Raw genomic sequence first — 24099 nt, forward strand, 5'->3', positions numbered from 1 at the left:
CTCATTTATTTCCTTTCAAATTGTTGGGGTTCCTTGTTATCGCAATGAATTCTTGTTTCTGTAAGTTGTTGGTTGCTTCCTGCAGTTTCATTTGCAACGCCCGAGAGCCCGGTGGGCGAGGCGATCGATGCTGATACGCGAGAATGGGCGATGCAAGGTATGTTTAGTTCTCTTAAAAACAATATTTCAATTCCCAGACTGAAACTACCGTGTTCATGATGTTCTGTTCTAATTATTGAACACCCTCTGTTGCCTTTATGCTTTTTTTTCTTTTAAATTTATTTTTTTAATACTAATTATTAACTAACGCTCCGATGTAAAGGTCTCGGAAGTAAAACTAACAAGAACTAGGCAGCCTCCCCCCTTCCGACCACCCCACTGGAGCTCACCATGCCCTCCCTAGCCTTCCTTCCCTCTAACCGCTTCTCCCACCCCTCTCCCTCTGCCCCCCTCCGGGCTCTTTCACTTCCTCCGATCTCCTTTCTTGCCCTGTTTCCAGCCCTGTCTTTTAACTCTTACTGGTTCGAGTAAAAGGGAGCATTTTGTGTAAAGACCTTTCGACTCCTTGATAGGAGTGCTTTCCGGTCATGGATTAAAAGCTGTAACATATTGGGTCATTTCTTTTGTATGTGGCAAGAGGGTCCATGATTCATAGTGGAAGATTTGAAAAAAGGTCAGTCCTTGTTCCTCTCTTTAGCAGTAGCCAATTGGCTAAAAGAAAGCTTCAGAAAACTTTTGTTTGCCTCAACGGCCGAGTTCTTTTTGTTAAAAGAAAGAGTAGATGAGAGTTTCATACGTCTAGCCAAATTCAGAGTCAAAGGCAATTGGTTTGTAGAATGTGCAGTGTGGCCTACCACAGGGAGAAGAAAGAATATTCATGTTCCTTATGGGGTTGGATGCTCAGGTTGGCAAGAGTTCAAGGAAATGATTGATGCCAACATCCATATCTTTAAAGATAATTCAGCTTAGGAAGCCCCTCAAGTGAAGAGTTTCTCAGAAGTGGTGAAAGGTAGGTTCTCTCAACCATATCTAAAGCCTTCAAAGTTTAAATATGTTGCAATTCAAAAATCCTATAGTCAAGGTCAATTAAATCAAGAAAAGGGTTCTTATTGGATTAAAAAAGATCATGAAGTTCTCAAAGAAGATTTGAGTAGTTTATGGCTCATCTCAAGGCTTTTAGTCTTCAATTAATGGAAGGATATCTCGAAGGTATTGAGTGAGGCCTTTAAAACCAGTGTCACTATCAATCCTCTGTTTGCAGATAAAGCTTTAATCAAAGTCAGCAATGGTGATTTGGCCACTTTGATATCAAATCCGGGCAAATGGCAGTCGGTTGATCCTTTTCACTTGCTGTTCGAAAAGTGGAATCCCAAAATGCAAGAGCCTCTGTGATGAAAGGTTTTGGTGGTTGGATTTCAATCAAGAATCTTCCATTGGAATTTTGGGGAAGAAATACCTTTGAAGTCATAGGTGCTTATTTTGGGGGTTTGGAATCAATTGCCTCAGAAACTCTTAACCTAACTAATTGTTTGGAAGCCAAAATTCAAGTTAGAAGAAACCTATGTGGATTTATGCCAGCCACAATCGAAATAAAGGATGCAATTCGTGGGAATTTTTTTCTAAATTTTGGAGATGTCGAATGTTTAGAAGTTCCTTCTAAGGCAGTGGGGAATTTATTATTTAAAGACTTTTCTAATCCTATTGACCTTGTTAGGTTAAACGATGTAATTAAAGATGGAGTTAATTTCAAATTGGATATTTTGGAATGGAATTTCCTTGTCTCTTCACATTCCAAACCCACCTTTTCAAGGAACCCGAATCGGTCCAAGAACCCCTGCAAAGAGATGAAATTTACACAGAAGAAGTCGAAAAGTCTCATTCTTCCCTTGCAAGGTGTTTATTTACAAAGAATCCAACCACCCCCGCCTCTTTTACTGTCGAGGAAGTTGTCCAACACCCTGCAAGTGAAACGATTATTGTGAAAGAAGTTGAAGAGTCACTGCACTTTAATGAAAAAGTTGAAAAGGTGCCTAGATCCTTTAAGAAGAAAGAGAAGGGAGCCTTTAATGGGGTATCCAGACCCTTGGCTAAGGAATCTGAACAGTCACCTATTCAAAAAAATAAAAGTCTAGGAATTAAAGTTAATTTTATTTCGAAGCAATCAACAGTGATTTTCTCAAGCAGCAAATTTGCCCCTTCGTCTTCCAAGGCTGTTGCTCTGCTCCCCTGTTCCAGTCCGGGTAAGTCTCCCTCCCCTGTTTTCACTAAAAATCCGGCTCCTCTATTTCAGTCGGCCTTTGAGCTAGCCCTAAAAGTCCTTGCCCCCTCCTCGGCACTCCTCCTCCCTCCCTGCAGTAAATAAGCGCCATAGGCAAGCAAAACAGGGGCTAAACGTTAGCACAAATTCAAGTATCCCCCCTGCCTTTTTAAATCATTCCCTACATTTCATCAGAAGAAAGTTAGCCAAGGACTCATCCAAGAAACCAAGCTTTAAAGCCAAGTCAGTGGCAATTCACAACCTGGATTTATTAGAAGCCCAATGCACCCAAATTCAAGGACAGCCTCAATGTTTCAGGCCAGGCTCCCCTTCTCCTCTCCCTACTCTCTTTGAACACTCTGTTTTTTCATTACCTAATACAGAGCTTACATCCTTGAGAGGTTCCACAACCCATCCGGGGGAGTTCCCAGCAGATAAAGGGGAGGTTCTCATTGATTTTCCTTTCAGTGTGAGTAGTGAAGAAGAGGTTTGGGCAAGATCAGTTGGTTTTTCAGAAGAAAAGAGTAAAGAGGACCCTATAGTTCAAGATTTGAACCCCTGTTTCAGACAGAGGATGACAATTTTTTAGAGGTGGTTGGTTCAATTTTTCCAGCCATTCCTTGTGATCTTGCAGCTCATTTAACCTCAATTGTCAAGGATTGTCATCTCATCCTTGATTAATGTTTAAAAGTTGAGGCTACAATCCTTCCTTTAAGTCTGAATCATGAGAATTGTGTAGTGGAATACTAGAGGCCTGAAAGATGTTAACAAAAGGTTAGCTCTCAAGCATTTTCTAAAGAAAATTAATCCTACAGTAGTTCTAATTCAAGAGTAAAAAAAAGACAGCTTTGAAGTGAGTTTCATCAAAAGCTTGTGGAGTTCTAAAGATATAGGCTGGGAATTTGTGGAATCTTATGGTTATTCAGGTGGATTATTGACTCTATAGGATAAGAATTTGATCTCAGTTATTGAAAGTTTGAAGGGGGAGTATTCGTTATCAGTAAAATGCATCACTGTTTGCAATAAGACTGGCTGGATCACTAATGTCTATGGACCAAATGATTCAAAGAGAGAAAATTCACGTGGCCAGAGCTTTTATTTCTTTCATTTTATTGTGTAGAAGCATGGTGTATCGGGGGAGATTTTATCACAAGATGGGCACATGAAAGATATCCGTTGGGCAGCACTAAAGGAATGGGGAAGTTTAATAACTTTATAGACCAAGCCAATCTTTTGCAGTTACGGTTGGGAAATAGCAACTTCACTTGGTCTAGGGAAGGTGTTTTAGCTTCAAGATCTCTTTTAGATCGATTTTTCATCACCAAAACGTGGGATGAGTTGTTTGAGAACTCTAGAGCCAACAGACAAGTAAGATGGATCACTTTCCAATTTTGCTAGAAGCGGGGTCGTTGAGCTGGGGTCCTTCCCCTTTTAGATTTTGTAACAACTGGTTGTTTAATAAGGAGTGCGTCAAAATCATCGAATCAGCTTGGTCTAGTAGCAACATTCAAGGGTGGGCTGGTTTTGCCCTTAATCAGAAATTGAAATGTGTAAAGGCAACAGTAAAGGAGTGGTACTCTAAATTTCAGAAAGATCAAAGAAGCAAAGAAGAGGGACTGTTAAAAGAAATTGAAAAATGGGATGCTCTTGCTGATTGTTCTACCCTTGATAACAGTGAATTGGCACTTAGATCCACTTTAAAGTCAGATTTAATGTTTCTTTACAGGTTGGAGGAAATTAATTTAAATTCAGAAAAGTAAGTTGAATTGGTTGAAGTTGGAAGATGAGAACACAAGCTTTTTCCATAAGTATTTAGCTGCAAAGAAGAGAAGAAATTTCATAGCTGAATTAATATGATCAAGGGGTGCCAACAACTTCCTTTCAAGAGATAGAACATCTAATCCTGAATTTTTACAGCAACATATTCCTGAAGTCTCCGGGTTTAAGGCATCTTCCATTGAACCTTGATTGGTCTTGTATCAATGCTACTCAGAACATAAACTTACATGCCAAGTTCTCTCCTGAAGAAATCAAGGCTGCTGTAAGGAAACTAGGAAAATGTAAAGCACCAGGACCCGATAGTTTCACAGTGGAGTTTCTGCTGAAATTTTGGCACTTGATCAAGGATAATCTGCATTGACCTTTGAAGATTTTTATAATAATGGTAAGCTAAATGCTTGCATAAAGGAAAACTTCATTTGTCTTATTCAAAAGAAGAAAATAGCAGTCAAAGTAAGTGACTTCAGGCCAATTAGCTTAACTACAGTGATATATAAGGTTGTTGCAAAGGTGCTAGCTGAAAGATTAAAATTGGTAATGCCATTATAGCCTCTTCCCAAAGTGCCTTTATTGAAGGAAGGTAAATTTTAGACCCCATCCTCATTGCTAACGATGCTGTAGAAGAGTATAGAGTGAAAAAGAAGAAAGGATGGATCCTCAAACTTGATTTGGAGAAGGCCTTTGACCGTGTGAATTGGGATTTCCTAGAAAAGGTGTCGAGAAGCAAAAACTTTGATCAGAAATGGATTGATTGGATTCTGGGCTGTGTTAAAAATCCAATGTTTTCTGTGTTCATCAACGGAAAACCAAGGGGAAGAGTGGCTGCCACTAGAGACATTAGGCAAGGTGATCCCCTCTCACCTTTCCTTTTCCTTCTAGTAAGTGAAGTTTTAAGTGCTTTGGTTCAGGGGGAAGATCATAAGCAGTTTTTTGCCTTAAGGAGTGGCGGCAAAGCTCTTGATTGAGATCATTCAAGCCGGTCTATATGAAGGTTTTGTGGTTGGCAAAGATAAAATCCAGATCTCCATCCTTCAATTTGCGGATGATATGCTCTTGTTTTGTAAGTATGACAGCAGCATGCTTGCAAAACTAAAGCAAACGGTGGGGTTTTTCGAATGGTGCTTAGGGTAGAAGGTAAATGGGATAAATCAGCTCTTTATGGTGTAAATGTGGATGAAAAAGAGTCGCTTTCAATGGCTGCTGCATTAAATTGTAAGGCTGATCAGCTTCCAATCCTCTATCTTGGGCTGCCTCTAGGAGGGTACCCGAAGAAGCTATCTTTTTGGCAACCAGTTTTGGACAACTTCCAAGCCAAATTGGATAAATGGAAGAGTTTCAATCTTTCTAGATGAGGTAGAGTCACATTATGCAAGTCAGTTCTATCTAACCTCCCAACACACTTCATGTCCATATTTATATTGCCGGAAGGAGTTGCTTCGAAATTGGAGAGAATCATAAGAAATTTCTTTTGGGAAGGGCACAATGGCAGCAAGCTAAATCATTTGGTGAAGTGGGCTATGGTTCAAAAACCATTGTCAGATGGAGGCCTCGGCCTTGGTGGATTCAAATTTATGAACCAAGCCCTACTTGCTAAATGGGGCTGGAGGTTCTTCAAAGAAGAAGGCTCATTTTGGGGGCAAGTTATCAGAAGCATCCATGGCACGGACCCTTTCAATTGACACACGACAGGTAAAGGGGGTAGAAGTCTGAGAAGCCCTTGGATTAGTATATCTAAATCTTGGCTAAAAGTTGAATCGTTGGCCACTCTTAAGCTTGGAAATGGTAGAAGAATTGGTTTTTGGCTGGAACCTTGGGTGGGAGCGACTCCTTTCCGTTCCTTATTCCCAAATCTCTTCCGAATATCTTTGTTACCAAACGGTTCGGTTGTTGACCATTGGGACACCAATTTGGCAGCTTGGTCAATAATCACCTTTCGCCGATTGCTTAAAGATGATGAAATCACCTCCTTTCAAGATTTGCTTGGGGTCATTGCAACAAGGAAAGTTTCAGAATTTGTTGATAGCAAGGTATGGTCTATCTCAGCCTCGGGACTCTTTACGGTCAACTCACTTAGAATACCTTTCCCACTTCTCCCCAATGGATAAATCTCTATTCTCGGCCCTATGGAAGACTTGCAGCCCAAGAAGAATTAACATTCTTGTATGGATAATGCTTAGTGGGCAGTTGAATGTAGCCTCGGTGTTGCAAAGTAAGATGGCCGCCAACAAGATCTCTCCTTCAATATGCCCTTTGTGTCTAAATTGGTCAGAAGACTCCCTCCACCTTTTCTTTCATTGTTTCTATTCAGCTTGGTGTTGGAATAAGTTGCTGTCCTTCTTCAACATCTCATGGGTTATGTGTAATGACTTTAAGGGCAACTTGCAGCAGCTGTTAGTTGGTATAGACCTTCCCAAACCCAACAATTTTCTGTGATGGAATGCTGTAAAGGCATTGCTGGCTGACCTTTGGTTTGAAAGAAATCAGAGGGTGTTCCATGATAAGGTACTTGGATGTCAAGATCGATTCGAATCAGCCCGTTGGCTAGCTTCTTCTTGGTGTATGATCTCCAAGCACTTTAATGCCTACAGTTTATCAGAATTTAATCTCAATTGGAGGGTGTTTGCCTCCCTCCCAAGTGACGGGATTTAGTTTCTTCAGCATCAAGTGGTTTTCTTAGTTTTTTCATTGTTTTTTCAGATTGTTTATTTAATTATTAGCCCCGTTGTTTGTCCTTTTGGGAATGTAAAGAAGCTATGCAAGCTTTAAGCTTGTCTTAGATAATTATTGAATATGATGAGGGCACTAAGGGGGTGTCAACCTAGTTGAGATGCCCGGGTGCGCTAGCTGATCCGTTTTGGTTTTTGGTTGTTATTTAGCTCATTGTATAATCCTCTTGTACTTTGGGCTTTTGCTCGATATTCTCTTAAATTAACGAATTGTTTCCGTTTTAAAAAAAAAAACAAGAACTAGGCATATAATTGAAAATTCTTTGAGGATGAAAGTTTGTAATTCGAACAATAGTTTAGTAAGAAAATTGTTTTCTTATCAGGTATCCAACATTTCCAGTTATGGAAGATGATAAAATCTTTATTAGATATAATGCCCTTTATTTTTATTATTATTATTTTTTTTGCTTTCATATAATCTCGTGCCCAGGTCAAATAAATATTGCTGTGACATGTTTGACTTCAAACGTTAGGCTTTTCCAAGCATTAAAATTTGGTCACTATTAGGTCGCCCTTGGTTCCTTGAATGGTTGTTAAACCATTTTAATGGGTTGACATAAGAATAAGTGACTTATTAGTTGTATCTTCGTCAATTGTGGTCAATGTTTGTGTTAAATGACGTTCAATTTTAAATGCTGCTTTATGAATATTCACTTGAATGACAAATTGCTTAAGCCTTTTTATTATTTTAACATCCTTAAAATATCTATTGCAACTATTTTTAAGACCCAACAGGGTGTTTGTTGCCCCAGATTTTGACATTTCACATCAATTGTATTGGATGCATCTAATTCCCATTTATCCATTTTAGATTCAGTGGTGTTTTCAGCACAATGGAAGTGATATAACCTGTGCTTCTTGTTGCTGACAGATTTTTATTTATTAAGGAAAGAAGTGGAAACAACCTCAGAGCGTGTGGAAGAGATAAGGAACTCTGCCGGTTTGTTACAGTTGGACCAAGAACTTGCAGACTTGGAATCTAAGGCTGCTGATAGCTCTTTCTGGGATGACAGATCTATGGCTCAACAAGTTCTCGTGGCCCTGACTGACGTGAAAGATAAAATAAATATGCTTACTGATTTCAGAACTCAGGTACCTATCATGCAGTCTTATATTTAGAGCACTCTGTTCTTTTTAAGAATAAGAAACGCAATTTTTTATTAGAGTAATGAAAAAGATCAATGCTAAAAAATACAAGCGCCAAAACCAAAAGGAGGAGGAAAAAAAAAAGCGAAAAGAAAAACTTCATAGACATAATAAGAACTAAAAATTTCTCGATTCATACAAATATCTGTTTGGCCTCTGGTTAAGAAAGTTTATTCTAGGAGGGGCAAGAAGGGTATTTCACCCAGACAAGTAGTGTATAGCAGTGTAGCAATGTAAGAGCAAGAGAGAATGTCATTATAATGTTTGGAAAGGGTGAGGGTGTCCTTATCTAGGATTTTGTATAAAAAGGACTGTAAGAGTCTTTTGGGAAAGATTAGTTCCTCTGAATTGGCTGGGGATTATCTTTTATTTTCCTTTATCTTTATGTTTGTTCTAGGGAAGAATAGTTTTGTGATCCATTTTGGAACTTGTGATCGTTGTTCGTTATTTTGGAAATATATATCATAGTAAGGAGTATCCTTACAAGTGGTATCATAGCCGTTCAAAAATTTGGGGCGATGGTCAAAGATGACGTAGAAATAGTTTGAAGAATGATTGAATGCTACAAGGATGATCTCGGAGGAATAAAGAAAGAACTTCAAAGACTTCCTGTTATGGAGAAGTCGATTGAGAAGATAAATGATGAGATCCATTCGTTGGACGCAATGATTAAGGAGATGTATGGGGATTGAAAACGTTCGAAAACATCTGAGCTAACGTAAGCGTCAACTGGGAAGAGAAAGGTAAGAAAGATTGATGTGATGAAAACAATCGATGAGGCAGAGGACGGGGAGACCTCAAATCGTCATGAGAATGGGGAAAGACTGAAATGGATCAAGTTAAAAAAATTAGAGATAGGTTTTCAACAGCTAAGACGTGGGCGGGTAGTATTTTAGAGCTGAGCCGAGCATTGTTTTGAACTCCATTTGCTTACAGAGACAGAGAAGTTGAAGAATGCAATAGTGAATTTGGAGGGAAGAGCCTTGAACTGGTTTCGATGGGCGAGAAACCATCAAAAGTTTAAATCGTGGACAAAGTTGAAGAAGCGTATCTAGACTTGATTTCGATCGCATCAACAAGGGACACTGTGCACTCGATTCTTGGCAATCAAATAGGAAGGAACGATGACGGAGTTCTTGCAGTCGTTTGAGAAGTTGTCGGTGTCGTTGCTGAACATGGCAGAGGGTGCTTTAGAAAATACATTCACTAATGGGTTGGATCAGGTTGTTCGAATTGAAGTCTTACTAATGAGGCAATGGACCTGGATGATATGATGGACATGGCCTAGTTGATAGAGGATAAAATGGAAGTTGTTAAGGTAACCGAAGGCCCGAATGGGTGAAAAGAGCCCAAGTTCAATGGAAAACCTGTTAAAAAGTCAATGACAAAAAATTATGAAGGAATGACGACACACTATTACCTTGGCAGAGAAGATACTCAGAAATCAAAAGGACTACAACTACAAAAAGTTATCAGACTTGGAGCTCCAAGCTAGATGTGATAAAGGCCTTTGTTACCAGTGTGACGAGAATTATTCAAAGGGTCATCATTATTAAAACAAAGAACTTTGACGGTTGATTTTTGCTCACGGAGTGGAAGATGACGAGATGGACAAAATGGAAATAAATGAACAAGTGCTTCAAGTTAGCCCCATTGTGGAGCTGTGTAACTCTCGTGGGTTTGATGACATCGAGACTTTCAAGTTAAAGGGAGTGGTCGATGATCAGGTGATGGTCCTTGTGGACTATTGTGCCACACATAACTTCATCGCACAATGAGTTGTTGAGGCAATCGACCCTCCCTTATCAGAGACTACTAGCTATGGGGTAGTAATGGCATGGGAGAAGTAGTCAAGGGCAAGGGAATCTGTAAGGGAGTGATCTTTCATTGATGACTTTCTATCGTTAGAGCTCGGAAATTGTTATGGCTTCTATTATGAAAACTTATGTTAGAAGGAACAAGTGGCCTGTTGATGTTGGGCCTAGTCAGTAATGGGCCTTTATTATCTTTTGTTATGTTTTGGGCTGGTTGCTTGTGTTGTCTGACTTATATATATTTTGTGGTGTTTGGGTTATGGAATATTTTATGTACTAACTGGATAGTGTGAACTTGAGAGAGGTCCGGTGCCCTCGAGTCCGCCGGTTGACTTGTATTATTGTAATTTCAATATCAATATCACGAAGGGGACCTAGTGTCCTTACAAGTGGTATCGAAGCACCTTTAACATCCTGGGAAGGATGAGGAATAGGACACAGAAGCAAATGAAAAGGAGTGGTTGAGTGCAACAGAGGCAGAGATGGGTGGTTTGAGAAAAGAGTTGCAAAGACTACCGGAGTTGGAGAAAGGAGTGGTCATAATAACGACAGAGATGCGGGACATACAAAAGACGTTGAAGGTTTTGGTAGAAGAGTTGCTGGAGGAACCCGATAGGGAAGGAAATGAAATGTCTAGAACTGAAGTTGTGGCCCGCAAGAGAATGACCAGAGAGCGGAATGAGGAAGGGGCAGAGGTTGAGGAAACTCAGAAAGACAGAGAGCTATCAAGGAGAAAGCTTGATGAAGGAGACGGGGAGAGGATCACGTCCAAGAAGGTGGAAATGCATGTTTTTAATGGAGAAGACCTTGACGGATAGTTCTTCCCAGCAGAAAGATATTTTCAACTCCACCAGTTGTCTGAGATAAAGAAACTCACCGTAGTTGTGGTTAGCTTTGAAAGGCAGGCCTTAAATTGGTACTGTTGGGAGAAAAATCAGAGAAGGTAGCTTAAGGAGACTTGAAGAAACGACTGCCCTTTCGTTTCCGGCCGGTTAGGGATGGAACACTGTGTGCACGTTTTTTGAGGTTAGAAGGCTTGATGGCTGAATATCGCCAGAAATTTGAGGAGTTGTCGACGTCTCTTCCACATCTTTCTGATGAGGTGTTAGAAAGTACATTCTTGAATAGGCTGAAACCGTTGATAAGAGCAGAAATGGCCTGTTTTAGGCATGTTGGGCTGGAAGAGATGATGGCTGTGGCCCAATTAGTAGAGGATAGTTTGGATGAGGACAAGCCTAGGTTAGGTTCATCTGGGGAAATGAAATCTGATAGGAGGGTTGAGCCCAAATTTAATGCGAAATCGGCAGGGAAGGGACAAGAGGGCATGATGACTCGTATGATCACATTGCCTGAGAAAGTGATGTCAAATCAGAAAGAACCGTTGTATCGTTGTTGGACCGATTTGGAAATGCAAGGAGGGAACGATAAAGGGCTTTGTTATCGTTGTGGCGAGAAGTACAACCCTGGGCACTGTTGCAAAAATTGGGAACTTCGACTATTAGTTTTTTCTGACGAGGTGGCTGGAGACATGTTGACAGAAGGCAGGAAGGTTACGAAGGTACCGAGTGAAGTGTTGGAAGTGCCCCTACGCGTCGAGTTATCTTTGAACTCTGTTGTAAGGTTATCGACACCCTGAATCATGAAGTTGAAAGGGTTCATGGGTGAACAAGATGTGGTGATATTGATCGACTGCAGGGCCACGCACAATTTTATACCTCAAAGGCTAGTGGATAACTTGAAGCAGCCATTAACAAAAACCACAAGTTATGGAGTGGTCCTGAGCCTCGATGAGGCAGTCAAGGGAAAAGGAATATGTAAATCCGTGATTGTCTGTCTGCCCAAGATCATGATACAAGAGGATTTTCTTTCGAGTGAACTGGGAAATTTGGACCTTGTGTTGGGAATGCAGTGGCTCCGAAACAGGGGGCTATGATGGTTGATTGGAAGGCTCTTAGCATGTCGTTCACCATGGGTTCTTCTAGAAGAGTGCTGAGCGGAGATCTCACATTGGCTCGCTTGGAGATTTCTTTGAAGATGATATCAAGAATGTGGGATGAGGAGGATCAAAGCTTTCTCATCGAGTTTAAGGAGCTGGAAATCCAGAGTTCCGATTTTATTACAGAAACGGGAAACCCAAAGCTTTATCGGGTCTTGACTGAATACGAAGTTGTCTTTAACATGCCGAAAGGATTACCTTCGAAGTGTGCCGTGGATCATTGGATCTCTATCCAGGGAGGGCATGACCCCATTAACATAAGGCCCTTCAAGTATCTCCATGCCCTTAAAGCGAGATTGAAAATTTAATAGGGAATAATCCGACCAAGCGTCAGCCCATATGCCAGCCTGGTGATCCTTGTAAAAAAGAAAGATGGTAGCTGGCGGTTTTGTGTGGACTACCGCGCCCTAAATAGGGTTACAATTTCGGACAAGTTTCCTATTCTGGTGATTGAAGAGCAACTCGATGAGCTACACGGGGCCAAGGTCTTTTCCAAACTGGATCTAAAATTGGGATACCATCAAATTAGAGTGGTAGAAGAGGACCGCGTCCAGATGGTGTTTCGCACGCATGAAGGCCACTATGAATTCACGGTCATGTTGTTTGGCTTGACAAACGCACCAACGACCTTCCAATCTTTAATGAACCAGGTTTTTTGCCCTCTCATTTGCAAATACGTACTTGTTTTCTTTGACGATATTTTAGTTTACAGCCCGGACATGCATACCCATCTTGCACATCTATCAGTAGTGTTCAGTGTGTTGAAGAAGCATCAGCTTTATGCTAATTATGAAAAATGCCAATTCGAGCGAGAGCACATTCAGTATTTAGGCCATTGGGTTTTCGCCAACAGGGTGGAAGCGGAGAGTGAGAAGATTTGGATGATGGTGGGAATGGCCTGTACCGACCAATATGAAAGAATTACGTGGGTTTTTAGGCCTCACAGGCTATTATTGGCGTTTCGTTGAAGGGTATAGCCTAATCGCTGCCCTATTGCATGCTTTGATGAAGAAGAGTGCTTTTAAATGGACCAAGGAAGCTACTTTAGCTTTTGACTGGTTGAAGCATGCCATGATGACACTGCCACTGCGATTTTTGGCATTACCTGTCTTCCAGGTTGCCTTTGTCGTTTAGATAGACGCATCCGACTTGAGGGTGGGGGTTTGATGCTATCTTAGTGGTGGTGGACTGCCTTAGTAAGTATGCTCACTTTATCCTTGTCTCTCATCCGTTTTCAATTAAGGCTATTACGACAACTTTCATCAAGGAAGTGGTCTGGCATCACGGGTTTCCTAGTTTGATTGTTTCCGATCGAGACAAGATTTTTATTAGTCATTTATGGACATTGTTTTGGCTGTAGGGTACACAGCTTAGGTGCAGGACGACTTGTTAGCCCAAATCGGATGGTCAAACCGAAATTGTGAATAAATGTCTCAAAACGTATTTACGCTGTTTTAGTGGTGAGAAACCGAAGGCTTGGTCTAACCTTGTGGGCTAAATCATGGTATAATACCAACTTTCATGCTTCAATTCAACCGACGTTGTTTAAGATTGTGTTCGGGCGTGATTTTCCGCCGTTATTGGGTTTTGGGAATTATGATATAGTCAATGGGACTCTCGAACAACAATTGATAGAAAGGGACCATGTGCTCACCACTTTGAAAGAACCGCTGGTGGTGGCCCAGGATCGTATGAAAAATTTCACTGATAAAAAACGACGGGAATTAAAATTTGAGGTGGGTGATTATGTGTCACACCCCCTTCCAGATTACTCTCTTAGTCTGGAAAGAGATGTGACGGTAGCAGTTACTAGCCCTATTGCCTACACTTACCACCTAAGCTTTCTAACCTAAACACCAATCTGTTAAACATTATTAATGTACGCATACAGCATGCCTCCATAAGGTTCTACATAAGTTTATATAATCACATGCAAACAGTCATGATACAACATCTACAGGTAAAATATTTACAGTTGGACCCAAACATCATTAACAAAACCCTAGTCCCTCTCAAAACATGTGTACATAGGCAGACCATCAACCTAAGTTCTTCTTGACAAGCCGGGCCTTTCAGTGGCAAGCAGCAGCAGGATCAACATTGAGGAATTTGGCCGCTACCTGGAAAAGGAAAACATAGAAAATCTGTGAGCTAGTAGCCCAGTGAGTGACTATAGAATCATATTACACCATGCATTACATTACTATAAACATGTAAATATACCGATGGGCGTCTCAAGCAACTTCCTCTAAACATAAACATTGATAACTACTCTTAAACATCATTAAACATCATTATTCCCTAGTCGAGAACGAACATATATTGCTCTAGCTCCCAACGTCTGTTACCGGCCAAGAGACCTATACTTTGGCCTCTTTTTGCTGGTATATGGCCTAGGAGACCCATACTTCGGCCTCTCATTCAGAACTACTTACGTGCACGTGGAGTTTTCTAAGTACTGTCAACACCTTAGGTACTATTACCCAGATACCTTCTCCGTGTCCTTCAGTATTGGGTTATTTCCTAGTATCAAATTAAGTTTCATTGCATGCCATTTACACAAAGACTCATTCCATCATAGCCTTCTTACAGAACACATCTTCAACATAGGAACTTAACTTTTATAATGAATTCACAACATACCTTGGCATGCGTTAAAACATATACAAGTTGGAGAAGATACACTATGTTATTCATTAAACATTTGTTGCTTGAGGAAGTATAAATTCATCATCAACATCACTGTAACTTACATGGTCCTTTATGCATAAGTATTGAAAGCATTAAGTTCATTTTAGTCATTCATAGCTTGTCGGGGCTCTGAACGGTTTATATGCCTCTCCTAGCTCTTCTTGGCCTGAAATGACATAATTCTCGGTTAGATTCCTTAGAATTCTCAGCAAAATGCCTTAGATAGTTCGTTTACTAATGAAACTTTTATCAACAAAATCAACATTACTAGCGAGATGATCATCATGAGTGAGATCACCTTCATGAGCGAGATTTACCATTCCTAGCGAGATTTGGCACTTTCCAGCGAGATTCAGTGCAAAACCAGCGAGATTTCCGTCCTTAGCGAGATCCACCTCTCGCTCTCGCTCTCTATAGTGAGCTGCTTGCTTAATCTTCCTAAGCAGCTGCTTGTTTGTGCACAAATTTCCTGTTTTAACTTAAAAAATTCATAACTTAAAATCCAAGACTCTTTTTAAGAAACTTTCTTCTACAAACTTGTTTAGAATTGAGTTAACTTTCTTACCTTAAAATATCAGCCGAAAATTTCTTGTAGTTTGGCCTGGAGCTTCCAATCTTCACCCCGGGCCTTGATTAATCCGAGAATCTGCCCCTTCTGCAAATTCCTCACTTTTTGTTCTTCTCCTTTTGAGATCTTTCTCCGGCAAAACAACCTCGAAAACTAGATTCTCCCAGCTTTCAAATGGCATCGATCTCACTTAATTTGCTCATGTCATTTGCCAAAACCGAGCTTCTAAAGTTCCGCTTCCATTTATTCTTCCTGCCGCCTCTCGTGTTCAATGGTCAAGCCGCCACCTCATCCCGCACTTAGTGTTTCCTGCCAATTCCAATTAGTGAGCTCCTTCAATTAATTTGTTTTTCCTTCCCTTCCTTTATAACCCCTGTTAGTAAGCATGGATCTCCACTTATCAAATAATTAATATAACATTCCTTTGGCTAAACATGCTTATATAGAAAACTTAGAGTTCGGGGTTTACAATCACCTCCCCCTTAAAAGAAATCTCATCCTCGAAATTTACCTGATATATCATTCGAAAAATTGAAAAATTGAGGATATCTCTTTCTCATTAGTTCTTCAGGTTCCTAGGTTGCCTCTTCGATTCCATGATTACGCCATAGTACCTTCACCAAAGGAATTGTCTTATTTTTGAGTACCTGGTTTTTTCCTATCTAAAATCTCGATGGCCTCTTCCTCGTAAGATAGATCTCCTTTGAGCTGTATTGGTTGTGCTGCCAATATGTGCATAGGATCAGACACATACTTCCTTAACATTGACACATGAAATACGTCGTGAATACGAGTTAGCTCCATAGGTAACTGCAATCTATATGCTGCTGGACCAACCCGTTCCACAACTTCATATAGTCCAATGTATCGCGGACTTAACTTCCCTTTCCTCCCAAATCGGAGAATTCCTTTCCATGGGAACAATCGAAGAAATACCCGATCTCCGACTTCAAATTCTAGTTCTCTTCTTTGCTTATCAGCATAGCTCTTCTGTCTATCACGAGCCGCCTTAAGATTATCTCTGATAAGCTTCACATTCTCTGTTGTTTGTTGAACTAATTTCGGACCCCATAACTGTCTTTCTCCGACTTCGTTTTAGCATACTGGGGTCCTGCAAGGTCGGCCGTACAACGCTTCATAGGGAGCCATTCCGATCCTAGAATGGTAGCTATTGTTATATGCAAATTCGATCAACGACAATTGCGTATCCCAACTTCTTTTGAATTGTAATATTCAAGCTTTTAACATATCTTCCAGTATCTGTATAGTTCTTTCCGACTGTCCATCAGTTTGTGGATGAAAAGCCGTACTGAAATGCAGTTTAGTGCCCATAGCCTTCTGTAGACTAGGCCAGAATTTTGAAGTAAACCTCGAGTCTTGGTCTGACACTATCGACACTGGGCTCCATATTGACTGATTATCCTATCTACATAGATCTTAACTAGACAGTCTAGTGTAAAAGTAACTTCTACTGGTATAAACTTGGCCGTCTTGGTTAGTCTATCGACTATTACCCAAATGCCATCGTATCCCGAGGGCGTCCTAGGCAATCCAAACAGAAAGTCCATTGTCACATGCTCCCACTTCCACTCAGGCACTGTGAGTGGGTTCAGTAATCCTGCTGGTCTTTGTCTCTTAGGTTTCCCTGTTGACAGACTAAACATCAATCAACATATTCTGCTATGTCTTTCTTCATCTCAAGCCACCAGTAAGATCTCTTCAAAGTTCTATACATCTTGGTGCTCCCTGGATGCATAGCATAAGCAGAACTATGTGCTTCTTCCAGAATGGCTTGCTTAAGCCGTAGCTTATTAGGCACACACATTCTTCCCTCCTTTTCTAGTACATTATCCGCTCTCACTTGAAAGTCAACTCTGATTCCCTTACTTACATCATTAGCAAACTTCTGAAGATCAGGGTCTTTCAACTGATCCTGCTTAAGGTCTTCTACTAAGGTAGGTCTTACCTGGAATGTAGCTAATCAATCCTCCTGACTGTCCCACTGATAAGGCGGTTCTAGAATTCTTGAATTCCTACAATAGCATTCCTCTCATTGAGCCAATAATGGTCCTGGATCCCGAGGATTTCCTACTTCGTGCATCCGCTACAACATTAGCCTTACCAGGGTGGTACTTGATGGAACAGTCATAATCTTTGATTAGCTCAATCCATCTTCTTTGTCTTGGATTCAACTCTTTTTGATCAAAAATATATTTTAAGCTCTTGTGATCTGTGAGTATTCTACAACGCTCTCCAAATAAATAATGTCTCCACAACTTCAGAGCCAAAACAACTGCTGCCAGCTCTAGATCATGCGTAGGATAAATGCTCTCGTGCTTCTTAAGTTGACGAGATGCATATGCAATCACTTTCCCATCCTGCATCAGCAAACATCCCAATCCTTGTCGAGACGCGTCACAATAAATCTCAAATTCCTTACCTGGAACAGGCAAGGTAAGCACTGACGTTGATACTAGCCTCTGTTTCAGCTCCTGAAAAGCTCACACTCTGACAACCACTCAAACCTCACGCCTTTCCTGGTCAGGTTCGTCAATGGAAGGGCTATCTTAGAGAAACCATCAACAAACCTCCTGTAATAACCTGCCAATCCTAGGAAACTGCGTATCTCTGAAACAGTCGTGGGTCATTCCCAATTAACTATTGCTTCCGTCTTTTGGGAATCTACACTAATACCATTTGCTGAAACAACATGCCCGAGAAATACAACCCGATCTAACAAAAAATCACATTTGCTGAACTTAGCATACAACTGCCTATCTCGCAGTGTCTGCAATACTATCCTCAGGTGGGTCATATGATCTTCTCTACTGCCAGAATATACCAATATATCATCAATGAATACTATCACGAACTGGTCCAAGTAGGGATGAAATACCATGTTCATAAGTCCATGAATACCGTAGGGGCATTTGTCAGTCCAAGTGACATTACTAGAGATTCATAATGTCCATATCTTGTTCTAAATGCGGTTTTAGGAATGTCAGCTTCCTTCACCTTCAATTGATGATAACTCGATCTCAGGTCTATCTTTGAAAACACCGTGGCTCCTCTTAGCTGATCAAACAAATCATCAATGCATGGTAACGGATATTTATTCTTAATTGTTACCTTATTCAGCTGCCTATAGTCGATACACAATCTAAATGTACCATCTTTCTTCCTTACAAATAACACTGGAGCTCCCCAAGGCGATACACTAGGTTGTATGTATTCCTTGTCAATTAACTCTTGCAGCTGAATCTTTAATTCTTTTAACTCAGTTGGCGCCATTCTGTACGGTGCCTGCGATATGGGAGTTGTTCCTGGAATTAAGTCAATAGTGAACTCCACTTCTCTATCGGGTGGCAATCCCGATAATTCCTCAGGAAATACATCCCGAAACTCATTTACCACGGGGACATCTTCTGTGTTCAGCTCTTTCCTTTGAGGCAATCACTACGTGAGCCAGATAGGCCTTACATCCCTTACTCAACAGCTTTCTAACTTTCACTGCTGATATTAGACTTTCCGTAGTTAATCTTTTGCTTCCTACCAGAACTGCGTCTTGGCCACTTGATTTTTTTAGCATTACTTCTTTCTTGTAGTAGTCCACTAAAGCACGATATCTACATAGGAAATTCATCCCTAGGATAGCATCAAACTCTAACAAATCCAAGGAAAGTAAATCAACATAAAAGTCCTGACCATTGATCAACATTTCACAATGTTTATAACATTCCTATACTATTATCACATAAACATAAGTAAACTGTCCACATAATATGACATTACCGGTCACAACATCTGGAGACTCCGCTGCCTCCTGGTTTGTCACGGCATACACTCGCCCTTGTTGCTGGGGTTGACCTACGACACCCTTCTGCTTGGTACCATTTGACTCTTCGTCTCGATTTCTAGCGCCCTTTGGTTGGTTAACTGTCTGGGAGGTTGTCTGCTGTGCTGTTGGGGCTTCCCTGTTCACCCGAGGACAGTCTCTCTTGAAATGCCCTGCTTGTCCGCATTGGAAACATACCCCTCTGCCATCATAGCATACTCCAAAATGCCTCTTGCCACAACTAGGGCACATCGGTTTCCTGTCTGTGCTGGCTATCGATTCACCAGCTCGTGGCATCTCTGGTCGGCTGACTGCACTGGTCAAGGGTCTCGATTTCCTCTTCTTGGATCCTTGCCAACTCGTACCCCTGAATTGGCTTCCACTAGTCTGAATTGCAACTAGAGGTCGGGATCCCCTGTCTCTTGGTCCTACTACAGCCTCACTGCCCCTTTGCAGCTGCTCATCATCTGCCAAACTCCGCTCGACTCGTGTCGCCGTTTCTACTAACTGGTTAAAGTCTAGCCAATTAGTCGTAGATGTCACCAAAGTTCTAATCTCTTTCCTCAAACCTTGTTCAAACTTCCTGCATCTATCTCTTTCCTCAGCAATAATCGGTAGAGCATACTGTGATAACTCTATAAATTTCTGCTCATATTCTGCCACTGACATCGTTCCCTGCGTCAATCTGAGGAACTTATCCCTTTTCGCATCTCGGAATGAGCTGGGGTAATACTTGTCTTCAAAGGCCTTCCTGAACTTAGGCCATAACATCGCATCTGTACTAGCTCGTCTGGCGGATATCACCTTCCACCATTTCTCCGTTCCTTTCTGTAGTAGAAAGGTGGCTAATCCTACCTTCCTGTCTTCTGGACAGCTCATAACATTGAAAGATTTTTCAACTACATCCAACCATAACTCGGCTTCAGCTGGGTCCACTATACCTTCAAATGTCACAGCCCCTAGGGCTTTAAACCTCTCAATGCCATATTTCTTCTCTGGGTCGGCTCGTACTGAGCCCACACTGGTTGCTAACCTCTACGCTATCCTGTCAAAAACTATATCTTCTAGCTGGGAATCTACCCTTGTCTGGAGAGTACTAGACTCTTTCTCAGACGTCACTTCCTGGCCCACTGGATTGTTCACCTTCCTCTTTCCACCTGATGGGTCCTAACTAACCTCCGGGCCTCTATTGGTAGGGTCAGTATTCCTGCCTTCTATCTGCCTACTCTGTCTGTCACTTTGCCTCGGCATTCCACCTATTACAATGTACACATGTTAGGGACTCACACTTTATGGACTTAGACTTCTGCATGAACTTTCCCTCTTATTCCCAAAACCTTATGCTCTGATACCAACTTGTCACACTCCTTTCCAGATTACCCTTTTAATCTCGAAAGAGATGTGACGGTAGCAGTTACTAGCCCTACTATCAGCACTTACCACCTAAGCTTTCTAACCTAAACACCAACCTGTTAAACATTATTAATGTACGCATACAGCATGCCTCCATAAGGTTCTACATAAGATTATATAATCACATGCAAATAGTCATGACACAACATCTACAGGTAAAATATTTACAGTTGGGCCCAAACATCACTAACAAAGCCTTAGTCCCTCTCAAAACATGTGTACCTGCAGACCATCAACCTAAGTTCTTCTTGACAAGCCGGGCCTTTCAGTGGCAAGCAACAGCAGGATCAACCTTGAGGAATTTGGCCGTTACCTGGAAAAGGAAAACATAGAAAATCTGTGAGCTAGTAGCCCAGTGAGTGACTATAGAATCATATTAACCATGCATTACATTACTATAAACATGTAAATATACCGATGGGTATCTCAAGCAACTTCCTCTAAACATAAACATTGATAACTACTCTTAAACATCATTATTCCCTAGAGAACGAGCATACATTGCTCTAGGTCCCAACATCTGTTACCGGCCAAGAGACCCATACTTCGGGCTCCCTTTGTTGGTATATGGCCTAGGAGAACCCATACTTCGGCCTCTCATTCAAAACTACCTACGTGCACGTGGAGTTTTCTAAGTACCGTCAACACCTTAGGTACTATTACCCAGATACCTTCTCCATGTCCTTCGGTACTGGGTTATTTCGTAGCATCAAATTAAGTTTCATTGCATGCCATTTACACAAAGACTCATTCCATCATAGCCTTCCTCCAGAACGCATCTTCAACATAGGAACTTAACTTTTGTAATGAATTCACAACATACCTTGGCATGCGTTAAAACATATACAAGCGGGAGAAGATATGCCATGCTATTCATTAAACATTTATTGCTTGAGGAAGTATAAATTCATCATCATCACTGTAACTTACATGGTCCTTTATGCATAAGTATTGAAAGCATTAAGTTCATTTTAGTCATTCACAGCTTGTCAGGGCTTTGAACGGTTTATATGCCTCTCCTAGCTCTTCTTGGCCTGAAATGACATAATTATCGGTTAGATTCCTTAGAATTCTCAGCAAAATGGAGATAGTTCGTTTACTAATGAAACTTTTATCAACAAAATCAATATTACTAGCGAGATGATCATCATGAGTGAGATCACCCTCATGAGCGAGATCATCCTCATGAGCGAGATTTACCATTCCCAGTGAGATTTGGCACTTTCCAGCGAGATTCAGTGCAAAACCAGCGAGATTTGGCACTTCCAGCGAGATTCGGTGCAAAACCAGCGAGATTTGGCACTTCCAGCGAGATTCAGTGCAAAACCAGTGAGATTTCCGTCCTTAGCGAGATCCACCTCTCGCTCTCGCTCTCTACAGTGAACTGTCTGCTTAATCTTCCTAAGCAGCTACTTGTTTACGCACAAATTTCCTGTTTTAACTTAAAAAATTCATAACTCAAAATTCAGGACTCTTTTTAAGAAACTTCCTTCGACAAACTTGTTTAGAATTGAGTTAACTTTCTTACCTTAAAATATCAGCCGAAAATTCCTTGTAGTTTGACCTGGAGCTTCCAATCTTCACCCCGGGCCCTAATTAATCCGAGAATCTGCCCCTTCTGCAAATTCTTCACCTTTTGTTCTTCTCCTTCTGAGATCTTTCTCCGGCAAAACAACCTCGAAAACTAGATTCCCTCAGCTTTCAAATGGCATTGATTTCACTTAATTTGTTCATGTCATTTGCTAAAACTGAGCTTCTGAAGTTCCGCTTCCATTTATTCTTCCTGCCGTCTCCCGTGTTCAATGGTCAAGCCGCCACCTCATCCCGCACTTAGTGTTTCCGGCCAATTCCAATTAGTGAGCTCTTTCAATTAATTTGTTTTTCCTTCCCTTCCTTCATAACCCCTGTTAGTAACCATGGATCTCCACTTATCAAATAATTAATATAACATTCTTTTGGCTAAACATGCTTATATAGGAAACTTAGAATTCGGGGTTTACATTATGTTTTCTTGAAACTCCACCCCTATCACCAATTATCCTTAGCTTGAAAAGATGTGAAAAATTAGCGCCCAAGTTCTTTGGTCCATACAAAATCTTACATCGAGTGGACATCGTGGCGCATCGTTTGGATTTGCCTGTAGACGTAGCCATCCTCTCGGTCTTTCACGTCTTGTAGCTAAAACGTGCTATTGGGGATGATATCATGGTTCAAAGAATCCCTCCCTGGGTGTTCGATGTTTTTGAATGGATAGTGCGACTGGTGGAAGTATTAGCAATGCATTGGAATGAAGTTGAACTAGAGTGGGAAGGTCTGATCGCTTGGCAAGGACAACTGGACTGCGAAGCGACCTAGGAGTCTGTTCCCTGTATGCAATGTCAATTTCCCCGAGTTCCACCTTGAGGACAAGGTGGCTTCGAAAGGAAGGGGTATGATATGCACCCACGATTCTGCTTGGATGCAAAGCTAGAGGTCCTTCTAGTATCCTTGTAAACACTCACAAAGAAAGCTAACTTAGATTGAACTTAGAATTTATGATGGTCACTCATAGATCCTAAGACAACTCACTCCAGAACTAGCTTGATCAAGACTAATCCAGTGAATTGATTTAAACATCAAATCTAAAGTAAGATTTGAAAGAAAAAGACAACACCAAAGGATTGAATAAACACAAGTTTTTTTACTATGGATAATCTGAGTTTTGAAGAGCGTTACAAGCCATTTTATAGGCCAAATGGTTGTGGATAGACCAAGAAACTCAAAAGTCATTCAAATACAATTAATTGTACATTGTAGAAAATAACACCTAGAAACATGAAACTTAATTGCGTACTAAATTATAAGTCAAAATGCAAAACTAGAAATGTAGAAAGTCTTCAAATTGCCTTAAATATCTCCTATAGAAGGCGGCAAAGTAGATGTGCATGTTTGACAAGGTTTGACATCACATTTCTCCTCTTTCCTCCTCTTGGATTTGAGATGTTGATACCAATTTCCCGCATGGTTAGTGAATTCGGTAATAACAAGTCTCATTTTCTTATTCTCACTAAATGAGTTGCAATCAAACACATATTCTATCTTCCTTTCCCATTCCAAGTATGGCTCCGCATCCGATGTTCCACAACATGGTGGAATTTTGAGCTTGACTCCGCTATCTCTATCTTCATGGATTCTTTCTCCTCGTCTAGGGTGCATATTATTTCTTCCTCTTCCTCTCACATTTCCTCTTCCTCCAATTTGTCTTTTTTGTTCAACTAAGTCAAATACTCCTTCATCTTCTTGTAAGACGCTTTGTTGTTGTGCCCTCCTTTCTTGTCTATCTTCCCTCATCATTTCCATCATGCCTTGAATAGCTTGAAGAATAGTCATATTAGTATCTTGTACTTGTGGTACTCCTTCACCCTTTGACATTTTAAAGTTAGTAATAAAAGGACCTCACCACACTTCTCACTAATTTCACTCAAGAACACTCGTGTTTATCACTCAAGGGTAGGCTTCTGGTACTAGGTCAAAGATGTAAGGGTTGGCTTATATTTTTTTGTGCAATCTCACTAAAAGTTTGATAAAAACCAATTCAAAATAATCAACTCTCACAAACTAAGACTAGAGTAACTAAGCTTATGCAAAAAAAAAAAAAAAAAAAAAAAAAAAAAATCTGGATTTTTTTTTCTTTTTTTTCAAATGAATGACAAAAAACTTTCATGTGCCTTGGATCTTTGATTTCTTTTCTTCTTTTTTTTTTCTTTCTTTTTTTTGCTGACTTTTTTTTTTCTTTATGATCCAAGAGTTGATTCGAAGAAGTTCTCAAGATAAGTTGTAGTATGTCTTGTAGTACAAGAAGTAAGCAATTGCTTTGGAGAAAAAAATTGAAATA

The 24099-nt window shown here is 40.7% G+C and overlaps 1 protein-coding gene across 2 annotated transcripts in view; it reads left to right on the plus strand.

Annotated features, from left to right (window-relative positions):
- Positions 1–24099, plus strand: part of LOC120077504 (peptide chain release factor PrfB1, chloroplastic-like) — a 50118-nt gene continuing 26019 nt past the window's right edge. The window contains exons 1-2 of one of the 2 annotated variants that reach the window (XM_039031409.2): positions 1–157; positions 7634–7854. In XM_039031409.2, coding sequence (XP_038887337.2) covers positions 151–157; positions 7634–7854 — 228 coding nt within the window. In that variant the 5' untranslated portion in view covers positions 1–150. The remainder of the gene's footprint in view (positions 158–7633; positions 7855–24099) is intronic. The other variant, XM_039031412.2, reaches the window with a different exon arrangement.

This window comes from Benincasa hispida, chromosome 5, assembly GCF_027475165.1.
Source record: "Benincasa hispida cultivar pf3 chromosome 5, pf3_genome.v1.1, whole genome shotgun sequence".
Lineage (NCBI taxonomy): Eukaryota > Viridiplantae > Streptophyta > Magnoliopsida > Cucurbitales > Cucurbitaceae > Benincasa > Benincasa hispida.